The following is a 22,192-nucleotide window of genomic DNA, read 5'->3' on the forward strand; positions in this document are numbered from 1 at the left end:
AATAACCACAGCACCATACCATACTTAAATTATACTAAGTTACAGTTTTATAAAATGGACTAACAGGCCAAATTCAAATCGTCCCTGTAACAGCATTTCCTGGATGAGTTTGGTGTGGGGGGAAGGAAAGGTCTCCTTCTATTCTGCCCAAAGATGACAAGGGTGAACCAGATAACCCCGAGCCCTTGCTCTAGGTAGACTTGACCTTTGCAAGCTTTTCCTTAAAGGTGTTCACCATCTGTGTGAAATTGTCCTTTCCCAAGGCCTCCAGTGTCTGAGCAATGTAGCCTCTAGGGACACACTTCAGGAACACATAGGAGGCCTTTATTCTGCCAAGACAGGACAAGTCAAGGCTCTGGGGACACCAGAGAACTAAGAAGCTTTTCTCTGGGCTTCCCTTGTCCACTGTTCGGCATCACTGAGAGGCACTGTCCTGCGGAGGGTGACCAGCCCAGCAATCTGTTCAACGTTGTACTGAACAGAGGAATGGATCCGCCACGCAGGGAATCTGAAAACACAATCCCGCACGCTCTGCTTTCAGAGCCGAGGCCTCAAATACAACGTGGGGACCTGTTAGTTCCCGTCTTTCACAGTGGAAGCAGAGAAGCTGTTCGCGGCTGCCAAGGCAGGGAACACGCAGCTGCAGCGGGGAAGAGAGGAGTTGAGGTCAGAAGAGAGCAGGACGCAGTGCAGGGCTGCAGTCAGGCGGGCACCTGCACAGCGCAGGGCAGCAACTGCCTTCGTCTTCGGCCTCTTGCCCTGTTGAAAGGTTTTCCATTGTTACTACTCATGTTTAGTTGCTATGAGTAAATTGGTTTTACATTCTTAAAGGAGAATGTACACACATAAAACACACACACACACACACACACACACACACACACACACACACACACACCGGGCTGGAGCAATAGCACAGTGGGTAGGGCATTTGCCTTGCACGCGGCTGACCCGGGTTCGATTCCCAGCATCCCATATGGTCCCCTGAGCACCGCCAGGAGTAACTCCTGAGCGCAGAGCCAGGAGTAACCCCTGTGCATCGCGGGGTGTGACCCAAAAAGAAACACACACACACACACACACACACACACACACAGAGACTGAGGAGAGAAAGGGAAGAAGGGTAAAGAGAATGGGGGAGGAGGAGAGGTCGAGAGGAGCAGAGAGAACAGAAGAGGAGAGGAAAGGGACGGGGGATGGGGGAAGGAAGCTCATTATACCCATGACAAGGGCTATGAAGCGTGGCTGAAGGGGGAGACACATTAGCTCCCCACTTGCTGCTCTCCTACCACGAACTGCACGTTCTTCCTCTCCCAGGGGCAGTTTCAACAGCAAGCAGGAAAGTCCCCGCAGAGGTCTCAAGGGTTCCCAGGGCTGATCAGGCCCAGTTTTAGAAGCGCCTCGGAAGGAACCCTCCCTTTAATCCTGGTACACGAGCGTCCTCTGTCGGGCCCGGGAAGGATGCGCAGCCGCCGTCCGCATCCTGCGCATCCCGGCTTCCTCTCCGCTCCAAGCGAGAGTTCCCAACGCTCCGTGTGTGTGTGTGTGTGTGTGTGTGTGTGTGTGTGTGTGTGTGTGTGTGTGTGTGTGTGTGGTGTGCGCTGTTCCAACCCGCTCTACAGAATTCGGTCCCGTAACCCCGGGAAGGATGCGCAGCAGCCGCCGTCCGCATCCTGCGCATCCCGGGTTCCTCTCCGCTCCAAGCGAGAGTTCCCAACGCTCCGTGTGTGTGTGTGTGTGTGTGTGTGTGTGTGTGTGTGTGTGTGTGTGTGTGCGCGCGCTGTCCCAACCCTCTCTACAGAATTCGGTCCCGTAACCCAAGGCGGCTTTGCCAAGACTGAGAGTGAAAACCATCCGGGTTAAGGACGGCTTAGCCGTGAGCGGCGTTTCGCTGCTTCCGTGGCGGGTGCGAGCGCTGTGAAAAAGCGCGATCGGGCAAAACTCGGAAACAGAACAGGTGCGACGCGGCGTGCCCGACACCTGGCAACGTGACAAACTGGGGACCCAGAAATCTGCGGGGAGCACTGGGCGCGAGCACGTGCGCATCCGCAGAGACCCGAACCGGCAGGATTCGGCGCCGACCCACGGCTTGGGGACCTTGGGGACCCGACGGCTCGGGCTGGAACGTGAGGACCAGCGCAGCGCCAGGCGCGCCCCGGCGTGCGGGCCTTTCGGAGACCACTGCCCCGGGGGGGACCGGAGGGATGGGACCCTGTGTCTGGGGTGCGGGGTAGCCGGGCCCCTCAATTTCGGGGCACGAGGTGGAGATGACCAAGAGCGCGCGCCCAGCAGGTGTCCGGGCGGCCTGCCGGGGACGAGGCACGGGACCCAGAAGCCGGGTCGGCACGGGTCCGCCCCCGACCCCACCCCAGCCCAGCGCGGCGTTCCGGGGCGTGTCCTCGGCCGTCGGGCTTCTATATAGCCACCCGCGCCGGGCGTCTCCGAGCAAACGCGGCCTCGCGGCACAGAGGACAGACGCCAGCTGCTTCCTGCCCATCTCGCTCCGCGCCTTGTGCTCGGTCCCCAGCTCCCCCGCGGTGGGCGTCATGCAGAGGGCGCGCCCCGTTCTCTGGGCCGCGGCCCTGGCCGCGCTGGCCCTGCTCGGCGGCTCTCCGGGGGCGCGGGCCGGGGCGGGCGCGGCGGGCGCCGGGCCCGTGGTGCGCTGTGAGCCGTGCGATGAGCGCGCGCTGGCCCAGTGCCCGCCGCCGCCCGCCGCGTCCGCGTGCTCCGAGCTGGTGCGCGAGCCGGGCTGCGGCTGCTGCCTGACGTGCGCCCTGAGTCTGGGCCAGCCGTGCGGCGTCTACACGGAGCGCTGCGGCGCCGGCCTGCGCTGCCAGCCGCCGCCCGGGGAGCCGCGCCCGCTGCAGGCGCTGCTGGACGGCCGCGGGGTCTGTGCCAACGGCAGCGCCGACGGCCGTCTGCGCGACCCCCTGCAGCCCGCGCCGGGGGCGCCGTCCGCGCCAGGTGAGCCGCCCGCGCCTGGGCCGCCTCCCCAGCACCCCGCGGCGCGGGCTGAGGCGAGAACACTGCGGAGACTGCCGTTCTCGCCCACCTGCGCGCCCTGGCGCCTAGGGAAACTGAGTCCCGCAGGCGACGCGCGCGCCCGACGTCACCGCGCAGCGCGCTGGGTTCTCCGGGGCCGCAAAGTGTGTTCAGCGAAACTGGGTCAAAGCATTTCCGCGGAGAGGAAGGAAGCAGATCAGTAGGAGGGTCGGAACAGGCGAGAGTCCGGGTCGGAACAGGCGAGAGTCCGGAACAGGCGCGCGCGGTGGGCGTGGACGGCGCGTCCGACTGTGGGACGTGCCTGTGCCCACGTATCTGGAGCTGAGCGGCTGTGTGGGTGCCAGGGCTGTCTGGGGAGTTGGAGGGCGCCTCGGGGAGGCTCTGGGCCGGGAATGCAGACACCTGGCAGAAAAGAGAGCCAACCTTCCAGAATACCGACCTTGGCTCAGGTTGGGGATTTACAGAGCAAGGAGCGCGCCCCGTGGCTTTCTAGAAAGAGTGGGCTGGGAGTCGTGTGTGGCCTTTTGCAATCAAGAACCTGGGGTTCGGGGGGGGGGAAGTAGTTCCACAAGGTCCCCTAAAGGGAATGGGGGGCAGGGTCACTCACTGAATCCCCTCCCCGGCCTGTCTTAGGCGCCTGTGCAGTCCCTGGGAAGAGTGGCGGGTGGGATGCGGGGCGACAGTGTGGAACCCGCGTTTCATCGACAGCCGAGAGGAACGGGATAAACCCCCAGAATCTTAACCAAAATGGGAGCGTGTGGTGAAGGGGGTCCCAGAGGAAGACTGAAGTGGCTCGCTGGGCAGACAGGCTGTTCCTGAGAGCCGCCTTCCATTGGAATTCGGCAGCCTGCCAGTTCGGGGCTGCAGCGCAGAGAAGGCGAGAAAGCGCCTCTCCCGCCTCTGCTCTGCAGACGGAGCGCGAGGGCTGTAGGGCTAGTTCCTGGGGGGAGGGGGGCTCTGCGCACAGGGCGGGAAGCTATTTCCTTGTCTGGCAAAGCGTTTTTATCCCAGAGAAATTCCAGGATCAGTGGGAGGGCAGCGTCTCCATTGCCTGAAGCCTAGATTCCTGATTGTTATGGGCTTACCCTTCAGGGCGACCCCGCTATTGGTTGTCTGCTGCTTTATTTCACTGCATTGTCAGATATTCAGAAAGTGATGGCAGAAGTTCTGGCAACTATCCTTTCCTGCGAGATTTTAATTGGCATTGTGATTACTCTCAGTTGAATGCGTTTCTTTTTAAACGATCGGAAGATGGAAGTGACGTCTAAGAACCTTTTGGTGGAGGGGGGAACGTAGATGTCGGTCAAAAGTTAAGAATCTGTGGTCTAAATGGAAATGTTTTCTCAACATGCATGCTTAAGTCCGCGGGAATCGTGAAGAAACTAAGGAAGCGGCAGACCTTCGGCAGCTCTGGGAAGGAAGATGAGATGCGAGCGCTTCTTAGCTCTCAGCATCTCGTAGCATTTCTCTTGCTCCTGGGCGTCCCTGAAAAAGAGGGTGGGAGAAAACTGAAACCAGTTCCTGCCAATTAAGAACCTCCCCCGGGCTCCTGACCCCTTGGTAGTTTTGCAGCTGCTCCTCTGCAAAGAAGGGGAGCCCCCAGCCCGCGGCCCACTCAGGGCGGACTGGAGGAGCGCGAGCGCGGTTGGGCGCAGAGCCAGACCCGAGCCATCCATCCTCCCAGCGAGTCCTGAGTCCAGCTGGTTCCTGCTGGGGAGAAGGGCAGGTGGGAGAGCTTAACCACTAACGCCTGCGGTTTAGACCCATGGAATACGTTGAAGGCGTTGCTAGCTGAGTTCATTTATCCAGGGTGGCTGTGAGCCTCGGCGGGCGCCCCGCGGCGCCTCCCGGGCACCGTCCCCACCCCCATTCCCACCCCTTCCTCCTGGGCAAGGAAGGGAGCTCTCTGCCTGGTGAAAGAGGGTCCCGGAGGGAGAGACAGTGCAGAGGGAAGGCGCTTGCCTCGCATGCAGCCGGGCTGGGTTCGATTCCCAGAACCCGGCCAGGAGTGAGTGGTCTCTGCGCTCAAGCAAGGAGTAGTCCAAAACTGGAAAATAATAATCCTTAAATTCCCAGACATCAAAGTCTAGCCTCTCTCTAGCCTCATCCTCCATCTGCACGTTCAGGAATAGGTGTGCTTTCTCTGGGTGTGAAAACTCTTTGGAGCAAGTGAGCCCAGAGATGAGTTTGGGTGCCAGCACTGCTTATGCTCCTGTCTGGGTCAGGAGGCGGCCCCTGGTCGGGGGCTTCGTGAGGACCATGTGGCCAGACACCTGTGCGCCCGCCCTGGGGACAGCTCAGGGCGCAAAGCGGCTCTTTCTGTAGAGAATCCACTCGCCCCTGCAGAAATGTTACTAACCCCAGCCAAGCGTGTTTGATTCCGCAAGGCAGGCAGGGCTGGGGGTTGTGTGCGTGTGTTGGGGTGGGACAGGAGACCCCAAAGGGCGCGAAACCCAGCTTTGGAGCAGACCTATACGACTTCCAAATTGCCTGCCTCGCGTCTGCCCTCTGCTGGTGGAAACGGAAACACTTGGAGCTGAGCGCCTCCCCTTGCCCCGCAGCACAACCAGAGCGATTTCTGAGTACAGAGCTCTGAGCAATCCTGAGCATCACCTGTTGTGGCTCACAAAAAAAAACGGGTTTTGTGAAGCCAAAGAGATAGAACAGGGCTTGAGGCACTTGCTTTGCATGCGGCCAACTTGCTTTGAGCTCCAGCACCTCATATGGTCCACCAAGTACTGCCCAGGCGTGAATCCTGAGCACCACCAGATGTGGCCCAAAATACCCTCCCCTAAAAAAAAAAGGATTTTAATGATAATAAAGGGATTTGCATAGTAAAGCTTTCATAGCCTGTACTATGGAGTATTCATTCTTCATCAAGGATTTTCTTAAGTTGCATCTGAATTGTTGAATAACATTTCCTCTTAGCTCTGACTACATAGTTGCACTATGTAGATCTTGAAAACTGTCTTGAATGTCAGTGACACTCATGTCTTTGTTTCCTGCCGCTTTTAAGGAAATGGCAGTGAGTCTGAGGAAAGCTTCAGTGCCAGGAGCACAGAGAGCCAGGCCGTCCGCAGCACACCCCACGCTCCCGACTCCAAATCCCACCCTGCTCACACCAAAATTGACATCCTCCGGAAGGGGCACGCCAAGGACAGCCAGCGCCACAAAGTGGACTACGAGTCTCAGAGCACAGACACCCAGAACTTCTCCTCTGAGTCCAAAAAGGAGACAGACTATGTGAGTGCTTCCCTCTCCTGGGCCTTCGCGCAGGGGTGCTCCTTAGTGCTCGGGACTGCTCCAGTGGTCCAACCACAGAACCCCTTCTATCCCCAGGCCCACCGGGGAGATCCTGGGAGCTCAGGGCAGACTGGCAGAGGGCGAGGCAGAGTATCCAAGGGCCTTGGCACAGAGCAGTGCTTACTCAACATCAGCACAAAGCAATATTGACACCTGGAGCCAGGGCAATAGGACAGCAGGGAGGACACTTGCCTTGCACACAGTCGATCCTGGTTCAGTCTCCAGCAACCATATGGTCCCCCAAACACCACCAGGAATAAGCTCTGAGCATTGACAGATATGGTCCAAAAACAAAACACAAAGCAAGAACATTGGCACGGGAAATGTTCTCATAAAGAACATGGCCATCATTCCTTTCACTGCCAAAACACATGGCTTCTGTGTCTTCTCTGTGCCCGGCCCTGGGAATCCCAGACGGGCATCCTTGTGGTAAGGACAACCAAAGGGAGGGCATAGAGACTCCCAGGTGACCAAGGCTGCTCCCCAGGGTCCCTGCCGCCGGGAAATGGAGGACATGCTGAACCACCTCAAGTTCATGAACATGCTCAGCCCGCGGGGAGTGCACATCCCCAACTGTGATAAGAAAGGCTTCTACAAAAAGAAGCAGGTAAGACGCCCCTGCCCTGCACCCTCCAAGACACACAGCAGCTGGGCATGCTGCCCTCCAAGCAGCCCGACATCACCCTCTGCTCTCCTGGCTCCCTCCCAGCTCCCCTGGGGAGCACCAGGGCTCATCTGAACACCCCGGAGCTGTAGCAAATATCACAGAGGCTATCTGGTTGGAAGGTACCAGGCTTTTGCACATGTGTCTTTCACATGGCCACAAGGGGTCCAGGACCAAAACCATTGGAGGGAGGTTCTGGAAGCCACAGTAAGTGACTCTGGAGATGGCCTCTCACACCACAGCTGCCGCCCTGGTGAAGCCGAGTCCTTTGCACTGTGGCCTTTGTCACCATGATGAGCCTCCGAACACCATGGCTGTGATGGCCTCCATGGAGAGCCCACGTCGGAAGGCCATCTTCTTCAGTGGGCACTGATTTTTATTTTGTTTTGGCTTCTTTGTTACACGTATTTATTCCTATCAATAATTTACTCCGTTGCTTGATTCTGTTGACATGCTCTCAGCCACTTAGTAGCCCTTGAGAAGGAAGCACCTAAACCGGCCGCAACTTCTCCTTCCCTCATGCAATGTCAGTGTCCACTGCTTCTTCCTAACCCCAAAGGACACAAAATTTCCATGCCCCACTTTTCCCTGGGAAGCCCACGGCAGTTCTCCAAACACCCCAGGTCCCTACATGGCTCCCATTCCCCTGTGTTCACAGCCCTGCCAGTACCGCTGAGGTCACGAGAGTTTTGTGCTTCTCCCACAGTGCCGCCCCTCCAAAGGCCGGAAGCGGGGCTTCTGCTGGTGTGTGGACAAGTATGGGCAGCCCCTCCCAGGCTACGACACCAAGGGCAAGGGCGATGTCCAGTGCTACCACCTGGAAAGCAAGTAGACTCTGCTGCAGCCATGTAAGCTGGGGGCTCTGGGGGACGGGTGCCCTGGAGGGGGAGGGGAAGGAGGGAGCGGGAGCCAGCCCGTGGCCAGGGGCTGGTGACCCTTGAGCTGCCCCTGGCCCTGGAAACAGCTCAGCAGGGCATTTCAGGAGGGAACAAGGGGACACCCAGACATGGAAAGATGCAGGGAGTGATTGGTTTAGCCTTAGTGCTTAGAATTCCTAAACTTTCATAAAAAAGTAAAGGCCCTCCCATTGATCATCGATTTGCTCGAGCGGGCCCAGTAACGTCTCCATTGGAGACTTTGTTGTTACTGTGTTTGGCATATCGAATACTCTCGGCAGCTTGCCGGGCTCTCCGAGAGGGGCAAAGGAATCGAACTCGGGTCGGCCATGTTGGCCACTTGTAAGGCGAACGCCCTACCGATGTAGGAGGGGGTTTTTCCAAATAGTCTTTCCCCAAAAACCTGTTGATTTCTTTTATTTCCACCATTCTTTTGATCCAAAATAACTTGTTAAACTGTTTTACTCCAAAAGAACTTGTTAGAGGCAAGTGTTTCTAAACCAAAATGAGGCTTTATTTTTAATCTATAACTCTTCTGATAGTGTGTGATTACTATAAATTTGGTAATTTTTTAATAAAATTAATACAAATATGAACCTTGAGGGCCTGATTTGGGGGGATGAAATGCTTTCATATGCTTTTCTTAAGAATCCAGAGATCCATCGTGGGGGAATAAAATAAATACATTTTTTTTAATTTTCAATAGAAATTTAGCAGAAGAAAAATTCATTTTTTGAGATAAGTTCCATTGCCTTGCAAGTTGGGAAAACGTTAGTTGGGAATAGGCAAGCTTTGTGCAGTGCTCTTTCTTCATTAAGGTACATGGCGATCATGTTACCTAAGCTCTGATCTAGAATGAATGGTGAGCCAAGTGCAGGGTGAGCCCTAAACCTTCCCAATCTCTGTGAGGCTGCCTGTCTAGCCTGGGGTTGAAGCTTGTCCGTGATCATTTGAGGGGTTTACTTGAATACATTCCTTTCTCTTTGTGTTTTAGTTCACGTGGGATCAAATACGCCTTATTTTGCACAAGCAACTGCCAAGTACATGACCAGCAGCTGGCTACAGCCTCGATTTCTATTTCTTTATGTGGTGAATTGATTTTTTTCAGAACCAAAGTTTGGAGAAACACGTTTGAAGTGCCTAGGGTTCTTTTATATTTGAGCATCTTTCTACTTTCCAGTAGTCAGTGAAACACAGTCAGATTTTTTCTTCTCGCTTTCTCTAAAACTCCTTGTCAGCCCCAGGGAGTAGACCAGCCTCATTGCCCCCACACCTCACAGACCTCTGGCCTGTCCTGACAGCAGCAGCCGGACTGTGTGCTTCATAGCCAGCCCCATCAGCTGACAGGCAGGATCCCCTGCACTCCTGGCGCCTGAACACCCCAACCAGCATCCTAGTGGCAAGGGCCTCTGTCTCCCAGCTGATAACCAGCAAGATGCTTGGTCCTCTTAGATGGCCGAAATTGGGCCAGAATTGGAGCAAGAGTAAGGTTGAATCTAACTCAATAGCAAAAAGAACCCAGAACGTTCCTGAAGACACAGAAAGGCCTGTGACGGCTCTTTGCAGGTTCCCCAGGTTGGGATGGGTTGGGGCAAGGCACTATGGGAGCCCTTCATTTTCACAGGCATTATGGACAATAAACACAATAAAAGAAATCAGAATTGTCTTGAAAGGGGAAGAAGGCTTGTTGGGGACTGGTGGAACACACAGAGACTGGCTGTGCTGGTTGCTTTGTGGTCAGTCGTTCTGGTTTTATCTTTTGATTCACACATATATACCGAGAAAGCGTTTTCTTCGTTGACATTGTATACACATCATAGTCCAATATCATAGGACCTATATTAGCTAATCCTAGATGAGATGTAGAGATATTAGAAAATGTAAATACATGCGTGACCACGGGGAGGGATGCCTGGGCGGGGGGGCCAGACCTCCAGGCCCGCCTCCTGCCTCCAATGCATGCGGCACTCCGCCCTCCCGGGAGCATAGAAGGGTCTCGAAACAGTCACCTACCTATCATCTTTTCTTTATTTTTTTTAAGTTTTTTTTTGGGGGGGGAATATTTTTGAAAAGTTTGTCTTGCAGTGTATTTATAAATAGTAAATAAAAGTTTTTACCAGAAAGAACTCTTTCTCTCCTTGTTTGTTTTTTTGTTTTGTTTTGTTTTGTTTTTCAAAATACAAAGTAGTGATTTTTCAACCAAATCATCCAGGGACACCAAATGCCTCTCGCTGCAGTAGAAATCATGAGCAGAACCTTTCCCTGCCTGCAGCCCGGCAACAGTCCCCAAGGAGGGAAGACATTGGTGTCTGGGAATCTCCTCTGTCATGAATCCCCAGTAGCTGCACCTCCCAGGCGGGTGGCCAAGTCTTCAGCCCTTGCTGCCTTTAGGATTTGGTCTTCCTTGCTCTAATATTACTAACCCTGAGGCAAGGCATGGAACAGGCTAGACAACTTAGCCCATGTTCATTTGGGGGCAGGAGGAGGGATGCAAGGGACATCCACCCCCATCCTCAGGGCTAAATCCTGGCTCTGTGCTCAGATCAATTCTGGTGATTGCTCAGGCAAAATATGGTGCCAGGAATTAAACTGGATGTGGCCGCATGCAGGACAAGAGCCCTACCCACTATACTATCTTTCCAGTCTGAGTCCTATCTTGTTGACCCTTTGCCTCTGCTTGGAGAAAGGACATGGACAAGAACTGGGAGAGGGAGACCTTGGGAGACACTGGAGGGCTCTCAGGCCTGAGTGGTCTGCATCCTCAGACAAACCAATCCTGTGACTGGAGCCATAGTATAGCTCGCCTTGTACACAACCAGCCCAGTTCCCATCCCCAACACCTCATAGAGTCCTCCAAGCCCACCAGGAGTGATACCTGAGTGCAGAGCCAGGAGTAAGCCCTGAGCACTACAAGGTGCGGTCCAAAAGAAAAACATTAATAAAGAAAAAAGAAAAAAAAAGAAAGTCATTACCATAGCTTTACTGAGTCAAGGCAAAGAGTCTCGCAAAAGTCTGTGATTTGGGGGCCTCAAAAAAATGCATTGCCTGTCAAGAAATCACCAAACTGACTCATTAACAGAATAGGCCCCAGTCACAGAGCTCACTGCAGGAAAGGGGAGGTTCTGTAAGTCATTAGCAGAATAGGTTCCTGTCACAGACCTATGCAGGGGAGGTTCTGTAGGTCACCGGAATGGGTGGGGTGTGAGGATGGTCACCTGAGCTAGGAGGAAGCAGGCAGCCTTGGACAGAGTGAGTTGGTGCATGAGAAAATAGATCCAGATATGCCAGGGCTACCTGGGGCCCCCTCACAGGAGCTTGATGGGCCCTTTGGAGTCAGCTATGAGCTATGAGCTACACACAGTGCCAATTCTAGGGACCCAGGGGGCTTCTCTCCCTGGGAACCACCAACTCTGTGCCTCCCCGACCCTCCAACCTCAGTCCACATCTTTGCTCATCTTTCCTTCTTGATGCTGCCTGTCCTGTCCAGTCCTGTCCATGCGATGCAATGTCAACAACTTAGTCCCCCCTCACACGTCTCTACCAACCCCAAGAATCATGAATTTCAGTTGGCCGTGCCAGGTTCTCCCACTACAGCCCCTCTACCTTCCAAACCTTAGAAATGGTGTTTTTCTACATTTATGCTCTAGAACTTAGCTTTTCTTTCTTTGTTTTGTTCTGTTTTGGGACCATGTCTGTGATGGTCAGGGGTTACTCCTGGCTCTGTGCTCAGGAATTACTCCTAGGGGTGCTCGGGGGACTATATGGGATACCAGTAATCAAACCCAGGTCAGATATGTGCAAGGCAAATGCCTACCCCACTGAACTATCACTCTGTCCCCTAGACCTTATAGCTTCTTCAGTTGTGAGATATGCAATCACTGCCACAATCAGAGCTGATCTTCACAGGCTTGTTCCAAGCGCCCTAGGCATGAGAATGAATCTGCTGAAAAACCCAAGTATGCGAGAGCTGTGACTGAAAACTCCAGGCTTTACAGAGTTGGGAATGAGCCACCTCCCCCTATCTCCCCGCCCTTCCTGTTTCCTGGCAGTCACACCCACAAACCTCCTCTGGGTACCATTTAAGCACATTAGTGGCCACGATCCAGAGACTCACACATGAATATTGGAAGAGAGCAGGATGCAGCAGAGATGACTCGGGACCCCAATTATTTAAAATTTTAGAATTTCAGGAGTGTGCAGCCACTTTTATGGCCACGCAACATATCATACTATTCATAACAAGCAATACAATAAGTTATTTAGCATTTGTCTCTGGGGCAGGCTTGGGTGGCGGGGGTGGAAAAATTCAAAATATAGGAGATGAGAAGATGTTATGGTAGTGGAATTGGTGTTGAAATACTGAATGTAATCAATTATTGTGAACAACTTTATGAAAATAAAATTGACTTTTTTTAAATTGTGAGATATGATCCCATAGGGGGGTCATGTAACTGACTGGGGGACCATAAAAATTTGCAACAGTAAAAAAATACATGTCAAATAGACTAATTTTCACTGGAAAAAAAAATACAACTGTTACTCCAAGCAACAGATTTTATGTGAGGGGCTGGAAATAGAGTTTAGAGATTAAGGTGATTGCCTTGCATGCAGAAGACATTAGGGTCAATCACTGGCATCACACATGGGTCCCTGAAAACAATCAGGATTGATCCCTGAGCACAGAGTGAAGAATAAGTGTGGAACACAGCTGCATGTGGCCCGTATCTTCACACCTCAAAATACTTGAAATCAATTTGAAGAGCTGAGGAAGAAATTATAAAATGAAGCAAAAACAATATATAGAAAGAAGAACCAAAACTGCACAATCTATGTGAAATAGCTCAAATAAAGAGTGAAACAGATGAAACAAGTAATAAAACAGACACGACTGAACAATAAACTTGGTAAAAAAAAATGAAGTTAATGGGTTATGAGGCAATTTTTATGTGGAAGCAGAATAAAAAATGATGTAAAAAGGCAGAACAGGGCCGGAGCAATAGTTCAGTGGATAAGATGCCCGCCTTACATGTGACCAACTGGGTTCAATCCTCAGTGGCCCATATGGTTCCCTGAGCTCAACAGGAGTGACTCCTGGGTGCAGAGCCAGGAGTAAGCCCTGAGCATGGCCAGTTGTGGCCCAAAAAGAAAAAAAAATAAGAAAAGCACGGAACAGTTGATTAAATAGACAAATGTATTACATCTAAGTAACAGTCCACACCACAGCCCCACCCAGCACCAGCAGGCAGCTCTGGAGCCCCTAATACCTGCTCCCCTGAGCACCTGCATGCCTGGTCCTGTAGGCTACAGCACCATAGTTTGTGTTTGGATGTGTGTGATATCTCATTGTCATCTTGATTTGGATTTCTCTGAGAGTGATGATGAGCACTCATTCATGGATAACCTATTGGTTATGGATAACCTATTGGTTATCCATCTGTCTCCTTCACAGAAGTGCCTGATCACTCCCCCCCTTCCTTTGTTGATAGGGTTTGTGGGTTTCTTTTTGTTGATTTTGTAAGTACTTTATATATCATAGATATCAACCCTTTATCAGATGTGTTAAGTGCAACCACTCTGCCCCTCTCACTTGGGTGTCTTTTAGTTTTAGGCTGTGTCTCTATAGTCATGCAGAAACTTTTTCGTTCAACAAAGATCCATTTGCACATTGGAGGTCCCAATCTTGGAGTGTTCTGCCTATATTTTCTTCATTGTATTTTATGGACTCTGGTCTAATCTCAAGGTCTTTGATTCACTTTTAGTTGACTTCTGTATGAGGTATGATACATGGATACAGCTAAGCTTCCTTTTTTTTTTTTTTGGTTTGGGGTCTACACCTGGTGATGCTCAGTAATTACTCCTGGCAGTGCTTGTGGAAGGAACAAGGTGGCAGGTGAAGAATTGAGCCAGAGAGAAGCAGCAGGATGCGGAGGGCTGGTTTTGCACACCCACCCGGAGTTGATCTCTGGCACCCCTACAGGGTCCCCAGGTGTGGTCTCAAAACCCAAAATTAAAAAACAAAGGAAGAAGGATCCCAAGAGAGAGGAGTGCCCTCAGGGGTGAGCCTCCAAACTGACACTCCCACGAGGGTCCTGTGGAGGGCAGAGGCCAGGCTGAGGATGTTCGAGGGGGGCTCTGTCTCTCACATGTTTAAGATGGGGGACATTTGTGAGTGGCAGAGGGGGCGCGTGGAAAGGTCAGGGGAGGACTTCAGCTGGGCCCTCGGCCACTAGGCAGCACAGCCCACAGCAGTGACATGGAGCTGGGAAGGGAAGCATGTCAGAGGCAACAGGAAGCAGTCGCAGCAATGACAGTGCTCCCGTGTAGAATATTTATTCCAAATATGTTTGCTCTGATATTGTGCATCTTAACCTGTAGTAGCATTGCCCCATCGAGCTTGATCACATAATCAACACTTAACTTTCTGTCAGTGTCCCTGGAACATACAGATGGAATCGCCCTCAAGCCCATAACCATCCACAGAACCATGAAACCACCTGGGAAAAACAAATCACTCCTAGACATTGCATTTCACATTTTCTGCCCATTAGAAGTAGGAGCAAATCTTTGAAGAACTCAACAAGTATTTACAGACGATGTGACGAACAGCGTCTCATGATACACATTAATATCATGCCAGTTACTATGTGGGGAAAAAAAACAACGGACCTCACATGAATAAATATCTGCAACTTTATTTATCAGGTAATACGTGCAGTACAAAATAGTGCCCCCTTATATACACATACATATACGTATGTAAGCGGGTACGTGTTCAAGAGTATAAAATGTATTGTATACTTAAATATTTCATGTGAAGAAATATAAAAGCTTGCATCTGCTCTCAGTGTTGTGAGTTGAAATACTGATGGCAGTTGGGGTCCCCAGTGGTCTCCATGGACCCCCGAATCCTCTTCCCGCTCCAAGGGTAAACGCACCAGCAGAGGACTGGCTCTCCCTCGAGAGAGGTCTCACACTGCAGATACGAGAGCACAGATGTTAAGGGCAGAGGGACAGGAGCAGGGCAGACATCCAGTCAGCCCCGAGCGAGGCCCTACCCTCCCAGCTCTTCTGTAAAGTGAAGGCGAGGGCCCAAGGACAAGCACCCACATAGTAGGACTTCTGGTGTGATGGGATCAGCATGTGTCCTGGCAGAGCTGGGGTCTCTGCGGGTATAGCCAGTGGCCTCCCACCTTCCACAGATTCTCACAGAGCGCTGCCCAGACCTAGGGTTCCCCAGGAACAGCCACAAAACCTGAGTCCTGAGGCAATTACAGCCGGTGTGATACTATTAATTACTGGCCCACTGGAAACATGTTCTGGAGGTATTCTCTTGAGTTTCCCTTTGGGATGAGAGACATGCTGAGGTGTCCAAAGGGACACTCACTCTCCAGAGCAGGGTTGTAGCTTCATCTGATGCTCTAGGACACCGAGACCCAGAGAGCCATGTGACAGCCCACCAGCTCAGCTTTTAGAACTATGGAGCAAAGCTCAGTGTAGGGCACCTGAGCCAATGGATGCTCTCCGTTGCCAAGGAAACATTTCACTGGTCTTCACAATACTGGGGTACTTACTAGTTGGCCCTCTGGGGTAAAATCTTACTTCCTATGAACAATGCTAGGGGTGGAGGAGTGCTCTGGGGAATGGCTCTTCGGGCTGTGAAGCAAAGACATGACATACCTGTTTGGTGTGATAGAGGCCGTTCTTGTTGCAGTTGGGCAAATAAAACTTGTGAAGATCTTCGCCAATCTTCTGTTGCTCCTTGGCTAATCTGTCCAGTACTTTATAGAGCTCTTGACGACAGGGTTCCTGAGAAAGTAATGTGACAGTGTCAAAGAAAAGTGAATGATGAAGTTAAAGAACAAGCGAGTGGCAGAATGGTTGTGGAAGCTGTGGGGTCAGGTCTATAAAAGGAAGATCATGAGTCTGTCTTGCGCTGTCAAAATGGAAATACTGAGTAATCTCCAACCAACCAACTTGGGGCTAACCATGTGGAAGAAAGAACAGACTCTAAAACAGATACTTAGGAACAGAAATCACAATGTACTATACAATTTTCCTCTAGACTCGGGTCATTTAGCTTAAGGTTAATAAGTCAGGATTAAGTCATTCACCTAGAACCTGTGAGATAAGAAAGAATTTTTCTCCGTTTGTCATCCACTTCAAATAAAATTCTGAGGAGTACAGAAAATGGGTCAGCCCTCCCCTTATTTTGTGCTTTGATCTTTTTTAGTTATTTTGGGACCATAGCTGGCAGTTACTTGAGGGGTGGGATGTGGGGGTGGGGGGCACATGGTACCAGGGATTACACCTGGGCTGCAGCACTTCAAGCCTGTAAGTAAACATCTCAGTCCTGCCTGGGGCTGTCTGAGGATGCTTCTCTTATAAATCAACTCAACTAACTCTAATCCTTTGCTGCCTCCAAGTGGTAGATTTACAAACTGGCCATGGATGAAGACATTCCAGGGAAGTGTATTTGCTAAGCGGTGTGTCAGTTTGGGGTCATAGCCAGACATCCTGGAACCGGAGGTGTTCTTCTTGCAGGACACTGTGAAAGCACTTGGCAGGGTGGCCCCTTCGCTTGCACTGTGCTTCTGTAGGGCAAAATGATCTTTAGGAACTGTTAGTCTGACATAAGCTCAGGGACAGGACATCCCTACAGCCTCAGAGTTTCCGTCCATCCTGCACCCTACTGGTGTGAACAGCTTTGAGAAGAGACAAGTTTATTTCCGGGGTGAAACAGCCCAAGGCCCATGGACGTTACAAGGTGAAGCTCACAGTTCCTGCAGAAGCAGGGCTCACCTTCCACTTCTCGATGTTGGTGATCCCGCGGGCTCGGATGTTCTCATAATTGCTCACAGCGTTCCAGAGAATGGGCAGGTCCTCAGCCGAGGGAGTAGCCGGCAGGGCAGTGCGCAGGGGCTGTTCCTGGGCCACCTCAGAGCTTCCCGGGGTCGTGTTCTCCACAGCAGGCTCAGTTTTTTCTGTGAATGAGACACCCACACCATGAACCTCTACACTTGGGCCCGAACATCACTTCCAGTCCTGGGAAAACCGTCTGCGCAGTAAAGATGCTTGTGCTGATCATAGCTGAACTGGCTCTGTCCCTAAAGGGGCTTTTCAACTGGTTTCTGGGCGGAGCAGACCCAATAGCAATGACAACTCAGTTTTGGGAAGAGTTAAGTTTGGGGTCCACCGAAGGTGCCCTGGATCTGTGCTTTGAAAGCAGTGGATGGAAGCTTGGGCATTCTGAGGTGGCTTGGGAAGAACCTTCCACTCGTGAATAGCCCCATTCCCAGCTTCCCCAACCATAAAATCATTCATACCCTGTGGCCAGGCAAGATGGGCATTGGGGAATGGAGCTGCTCTCGCCTCCAGGCTGTCTTCCTGCAGGGCGAGCTCAGGAGCCCTGGCAGAGGTCGGGCTGACCAGAGGGAGTCCTAGGATTTGGATTCAGTACTTACTGTTCCCATGAACTCTGGGCTGACATGGTCTCCAGGACCACCGATATGACTCAGTTTCAGTTATTCTGAAGGCAGAGGGGCAGCAGAAAGATCAACCCTCCAAGGAAGGGTCAGGTTGGGGATCCTGATGGTGCCTTGGCCCCTGCAGGACTCGGCCTGCCTTATGGGGAAGTAGGGAGTGGGGGTGAGGAGGCATTTCCTCTGCTTCCCACTACAAATAAACCACTCCTCTATTCAGGAAAGCGCAGATTGCCAAGCGCTTAGGAGGCAGCGACACATCAAACGCTGTTTTTCTATGGCAATGAATGCAAGTGAAGTTTTCTGAGGAAACTCTTACATTATGTTCTGTAAATATTGGGGAGGCACAAAATGTCTCCGTGCACCAGCCTTACAAAGGACATTCCAAACCCTACCCGGCAGGAGGGGGGTCCCACCAAGGGCGCGGGGCAGGGGCCGAGGCCTCGTGCACTGCTACCGCCCCCAGGAACTGGGGGTGTATAGAGCCGAGGAGCTTCGGGAACGGGCTTGGTCCCTTCAATTTGGGGAGTCTCCTGGGTCGCTGTGAGAAGCCTCGCCGCCCCTGCACCGGCTGCCCACGGGTCCGCCTTCCTACCTGTGGTCTCGGCGCTGGCCAGGGCGTCGGATTCCCGCATGCAGAGCCCCTGGCCGCGGGTGAGGGCCCGCAGGGGTCGTGGGTCCCCGGGAGGGGGGCGGCAGCTGAGCCCACTAGCGCAACGTGCAGTGGTCACGCCGCAGGAGGCACCGAGCTGCAGGGCGCACAGGGGGCAGCAGCCGCATCCCGCCGACCGGGCGAGCTCTGGGCACGAGGCTGGCACCGGTGGGCACAGTGCCAGCTTCTCGGCCGGGCAGGGTGCGCAGCGCCACGGCGGGGGCAGCGGCGGGGGGGTGTGCGCCGAGGCGCAGAGACGTGCAGCCAGCAGGAGCGCCGGCAGCAGCGAGATCATGGTCATGGTCATGGTCATGGTCGGAGCGAGGAGCCGGGAGCCGGAGCCGGGCTGCGGGCAGAGGCTGCGGGCAGAGACGCGGTCGGAGCCGACGGGCTAGGCGGGCAGAGACTGCGGGCAGAGCAGAGCTGAGCTGGCTCTCCCAGAGGTGCCTCTGAGGGCCGATGCTCTCCCAGCGCCGCGCGCACCTTTTGAAGGGAGCGGCCGGCCCACCTGCGCGGGTTAATGATTGGCCACGCCGCGCTCTCGCCGCCAAGGCTGCAAAATAAGTTTGTTTTGCCGGTGCACCCAAGGCTCTGAGCAAACCGTGGGCGGAAGGAGGGTAAAGGGGTCAGATTTCAGACTGTTTGTCCTGTGGTCTCTGGTTCCGATCTGAGCCAAAGTGCACATCTGAACAGACGCACAGACAGAAGGAGGACGCTTGACCCCGGTTTGTTCTATTCCTGGGGTGCCCGGCCCTGCCCTGCTGACCCAGGGGAAACCCGAGCGACCCGCTGGTGCCACCAAGGGGAAGAAGCGACGCCCAGGATGAGGAAAGGCGCGCGTGGGTGTGCACAAGCAAAGCCTGGGTGGTTCCCAGGAACAGCCCAGACCCCCGCTGCTCCCGCAGGAAGGAGACCCCCCCCCCACACTTCCTGCATCCCCCTTTCCTGAGACCATCCCAGCCTCTCCCTAGGAGGGACAGGCCTGCCCCAGTGATGTGCATCTCCAGTAGCACGCCACCTGCAGGGACAGATCTTGGTGACCACTTTCACGGAGGACCAGAGGGCAGCCCTACCCCAGTCTTCCTCTTTACAGCTGATCAGACCCAGCTTTAACCAAGAGTTGGTTAGGGTCGGGTCCCCGCACGAGCCCACCACGAGGTGGAGGTGGATTGACCAGATTTTTCACTTTAGAGTTTCACTTTAAAGTTCCAGTTGTTGGGCTGTCGTGAAAACGTCATTGTGCCTTCAGAGACTAGGATGATCTTCCCCAGGACCATCCTGGAAACACTCTTAGGAGGAGGAGGCAGCTATTTTGCTAGAGAGAAAAAGCCTTTCAGATGAGCAAAACCAGGGGAGTTAAATACAATTCCCCAGTGAAGTCAAAATAAGAAGGCCTGCCACGTTTGCTCTTGTTCATATGCATCTGGTCATTGACACTCTAGGGAAAAGAGCAGGAGAAACCGATGCCCGTTTCCTAGGCCAATTCTGGGACCTCAGGAGAGACCCTATTTCCCTGTGTCACTGCTCTCTCTTCTCTCATCCTTCTGTACTTATGTTATACAGATAATCTACTGTGTTGCTTAGTATAGTCATGATTTTACATGATCCATGATCAAATTGGGATTGATTTCCTAACGCGCTTTCTAGTCACTGACGCTGCTCTTGCACAAGTCTCTTGACTTTTGTTCTGCCTGTACTCTATTGATAAACAGTCACAGCTTAGGCGTCTCCTAAGCAACAATCAAAATAAGGTTAGCGAAAATAATGGCAGTTGCAAGTTCATGTTTGTCACTGTTTTTCCAGAGCAAAGTTCAGCTGATTCCTAAATGATTGATGTTGCCTCCTAATTTTGTTTCATCTCCAGAAAAATGTGTTCCCATCATTTCTCTGTGCATTCAGGTTTTGTGAACATACACTTGAGTTCCTCTTGACCTGCTTCTTTAATGACACTTGGGAAGGAGAGACTCATCCTTGAACACTTGGATTGCTCACCAGGCACTGGGCAGCTGGCCATCCGGACAGCAACTGATCGAGCACTTGTCCTCCCAGTCCCTCCTATCCGCGGGAGCTCTCACACCAGGCACGTAGTGGAAATTCCTCTCTGTGTTCATTGATTTCCCAAATGTTTCCACTGCTTGCCTCATAGCAGTAGCGAACCAAAGGGTCACAACCACGCGGAGGGAGGTCTTCCTCCTTTCCTTGTCAACAACAAACGGCTTTCATTTGTTGTTGACAGGCCACATGGGTTATCTCTCAGTCTGTGTGTATCTAGGGCCAGGGAAGCGGGTGGAAGGTTGAGCAGCACCAACCCTCCCCTCCTAGGGAGGCCCAGTCCTAGGCAAGATGGCTCCTGTGTGGTCCTTTCTGAGTCCCTCCTGAATCCTTGGCTGACCACAGCTGAGCACCAACAGCCTTGCTGATGCCCCAGTTGGTCTGACTTCCATAACAGCCTCGGTCGGGTGGTGGGATGCTGAGGGACTCAAGATGCACAGTAGGTCCAAGACAGTCTTCTCTCACATCGCACCCTACTGATGTCTGCTCATTGTCCAGCCATAGTTCCCCTCCCCCACTGAACAGCCCCTTCCCTATCCCATGACGTTCCTCATGCTCTTCTCCAGGCTCTGAGGTCTGTCATGCCCAGTTGTCTCCTCTGTGTCTCCCTGTCACTCACATCTCACAGCTCCATCTCTCTAGCCACAGATGTCTCTCATGCGACCCTCTGTCACGTGTACCTATCTTCTCCTGCTCTGTGCGTCCCTAGCCTTATAAACTCATTCTTCTGGAGCCCTCTCCTGACCTTCCCCTCTTCGACCACCCCAGAGGAAGAGCTCTTCCTGACAGCTCCCCCACTTCACCCCTGTGTGTCTTGAGCTTCGGCCTTGAGATATTCCTTTCCCAGAAGGAAGGACATGTGTCACCGAGGGGCTTCTCTGGGGCTGCAGTACAGAGCTAGTGTCAGAGGAGAGAGAACTCATTGCAAGACTGACCCTGGCATACCATAGGGCAGCAATTCTGTTGAGGAGGCAGTTGAGTTCTGTCAAGTGCTAACTCTTTCCTTGGGGGTTGGAGATGAGCCACACCCAACAATTCTCGGGGCTTACTCCTGGCTCTGCACTCAGGGTTCACAGGTGGGGTGCTGGGGATGGAACTGGGTCAGCCACTTGCAAGGCAAGCACCCAGCCCATTGGGCTAAAGCAAGTTTTTCGGGCACACTTTCATTGCATTCCCAAAATTTTCATGTGTAACCTTTTTTTTCTTTCCATTCATGCATTTTCTGGCTGGAGCAATGGCACAGAGGGTAAGGGCATTTGCCTTGCACGTGGTTGAACTGGGTTCAATTCCTCCGCCCCTCTTGGAAAGCCTGGCAAGCTACTGAGAGTATCCCGCCCACACGGCAGAGCCTGGCAAGCTCCCTGTGGCGTATTCGATATGCCAAAAACAGTAACAACAAGTCTCACGATGGAGATATTACTGGTGCCCACTCGAGCAAATTGATGGACAATGGGAGGACAGTGCTACAGTGCTATGCATTTTCAGATTTCCATTTTGATTTCTTGTCGTGGCTGTTAATAACTTTTCAAGAAGTAAATGTTTCACTTTGTCCATAGACATACTGTGATTTACAATACTTCTAATGATAGTTCCACATGTACCTAATTCCAACACTATGCCCCTCCTCAGTGTGCCCACCTCTGCCTCAAGATCCCCAATGCCCCTCCCTTTTCACCTCCCCCCAAACTCGGTGAGAAGGAAAGGGACAGAAACAGAATGAGCTTTCATAGGTGGGACTCAAAGATATGCAACAAAGTAGAAACAGAAGACCCAAGTCAACACAGCACTGTGTTTCTGTTTCTACCTCGCTGTGTTTCTTGGAATCCCACCTACATAAAGCTCATTTTGTATCTGTCCCTTTGCTTCTGACTTCATGCAGCATGATATCGTCTAGTTTCGTCCATGTAGCAGCAAATTACATGGTTTTGTCCCTTTTAGAGCAGAATAATATTCCATATGTATATATATGTGTATACGTATATATGTGTATATACGTATATGTGTATATGTGTATTCGCGGCCGCGCGACATCTTATTATGACATCTCATTCCTACTTTGACAAACTGGCAGGCTACCGAATGTAGCCTGCCCACACGGCAGAGTCTGGTAAACTCCCCGTGGCGTACCCAATATGCCAAATAC

General features: G+C 52.5%; 2 protein-coding genes across 3 annotated transcripts; one reads left to right on the forward strand and one right to left on the reverse strand.

The window, feature by feature from the left end:
* Window positions 1-2,546: 2,546 nt before the first annotated feature.
* On the forward strand, window positions 2,547-9,986 carry IGFBP3 (insulin like growth factor binding protein 3). Its single transcript, XM_056108287.1, has 5 exons — window positions 2,547-2,964; window positions 6,020-6,246; window positions 6,794-6,913; window positions 7,677-7,818; window positions 8,861-9,986. The coding sequence occupies exons 1-4, from the start codon at window positions 2,547-2,549 to the stop codon at window positions 7,800-7,802; spliced, it is 891 nt and encodes a 296-aa protein (XP_055964262.1). The 3' UTR covers window positions 7,803-7,818; window positions 8,861-9,986.
* A 4,547-nt stretch (window positions 9,987-14,533) lies between these two features.
* On the reverse strand, window positions 14,534-18,468 carry IGFBP1 (insulin like growth factor binding protein 1). 2 transcript variants are annotated; one of them, XM_056108289.1, is made up of 5 exons: window positions 17,941-18,468; window positions 17,190-17,303; window positions 16,666-16,847; window positions 15,544-15,672; window positions 14,534-14,839 (listed from the first exon to the last, which is right to left on the reverse strand). In XM_056108289.1, exons 1-5 carry the CDS (start codon window positions 18,308-18,310, stop codon window positions 14,708-14,710), a joined length of 927 nt encoding a protein of 308 aa, XP_055964264.1. In that variant the 5' UTR covers window positions 18,311-18,468; the 3' UTR covers window positions 14,534-14,707. The 2 variants fall into 2 exon arrangements, with proteins under 2 accessions (XP_055964264.1, XP_055964265.1); XM_056108290.1 differs by lacking the exon at window positions 17,190-17,303.
* Between the last annotated feature and the right edge of the window lie 3,724 nt (window positions 18,469-22,192).

Source organism: Sorex fumeus, unplaced genomic scaffold, assembly GCF_029834395.1.
Source record: "Sorex fumeus unplaced genomic scaffold, SorFum_2.1 ptg000205l, whole genome shotgun sequence".
Taxonomy (NCBI): Eukaryota; Metazoa; Chordata; class Mammalia; order Eulipotyphla; family Soricidae; genus Sorex; species Sorex fumeus.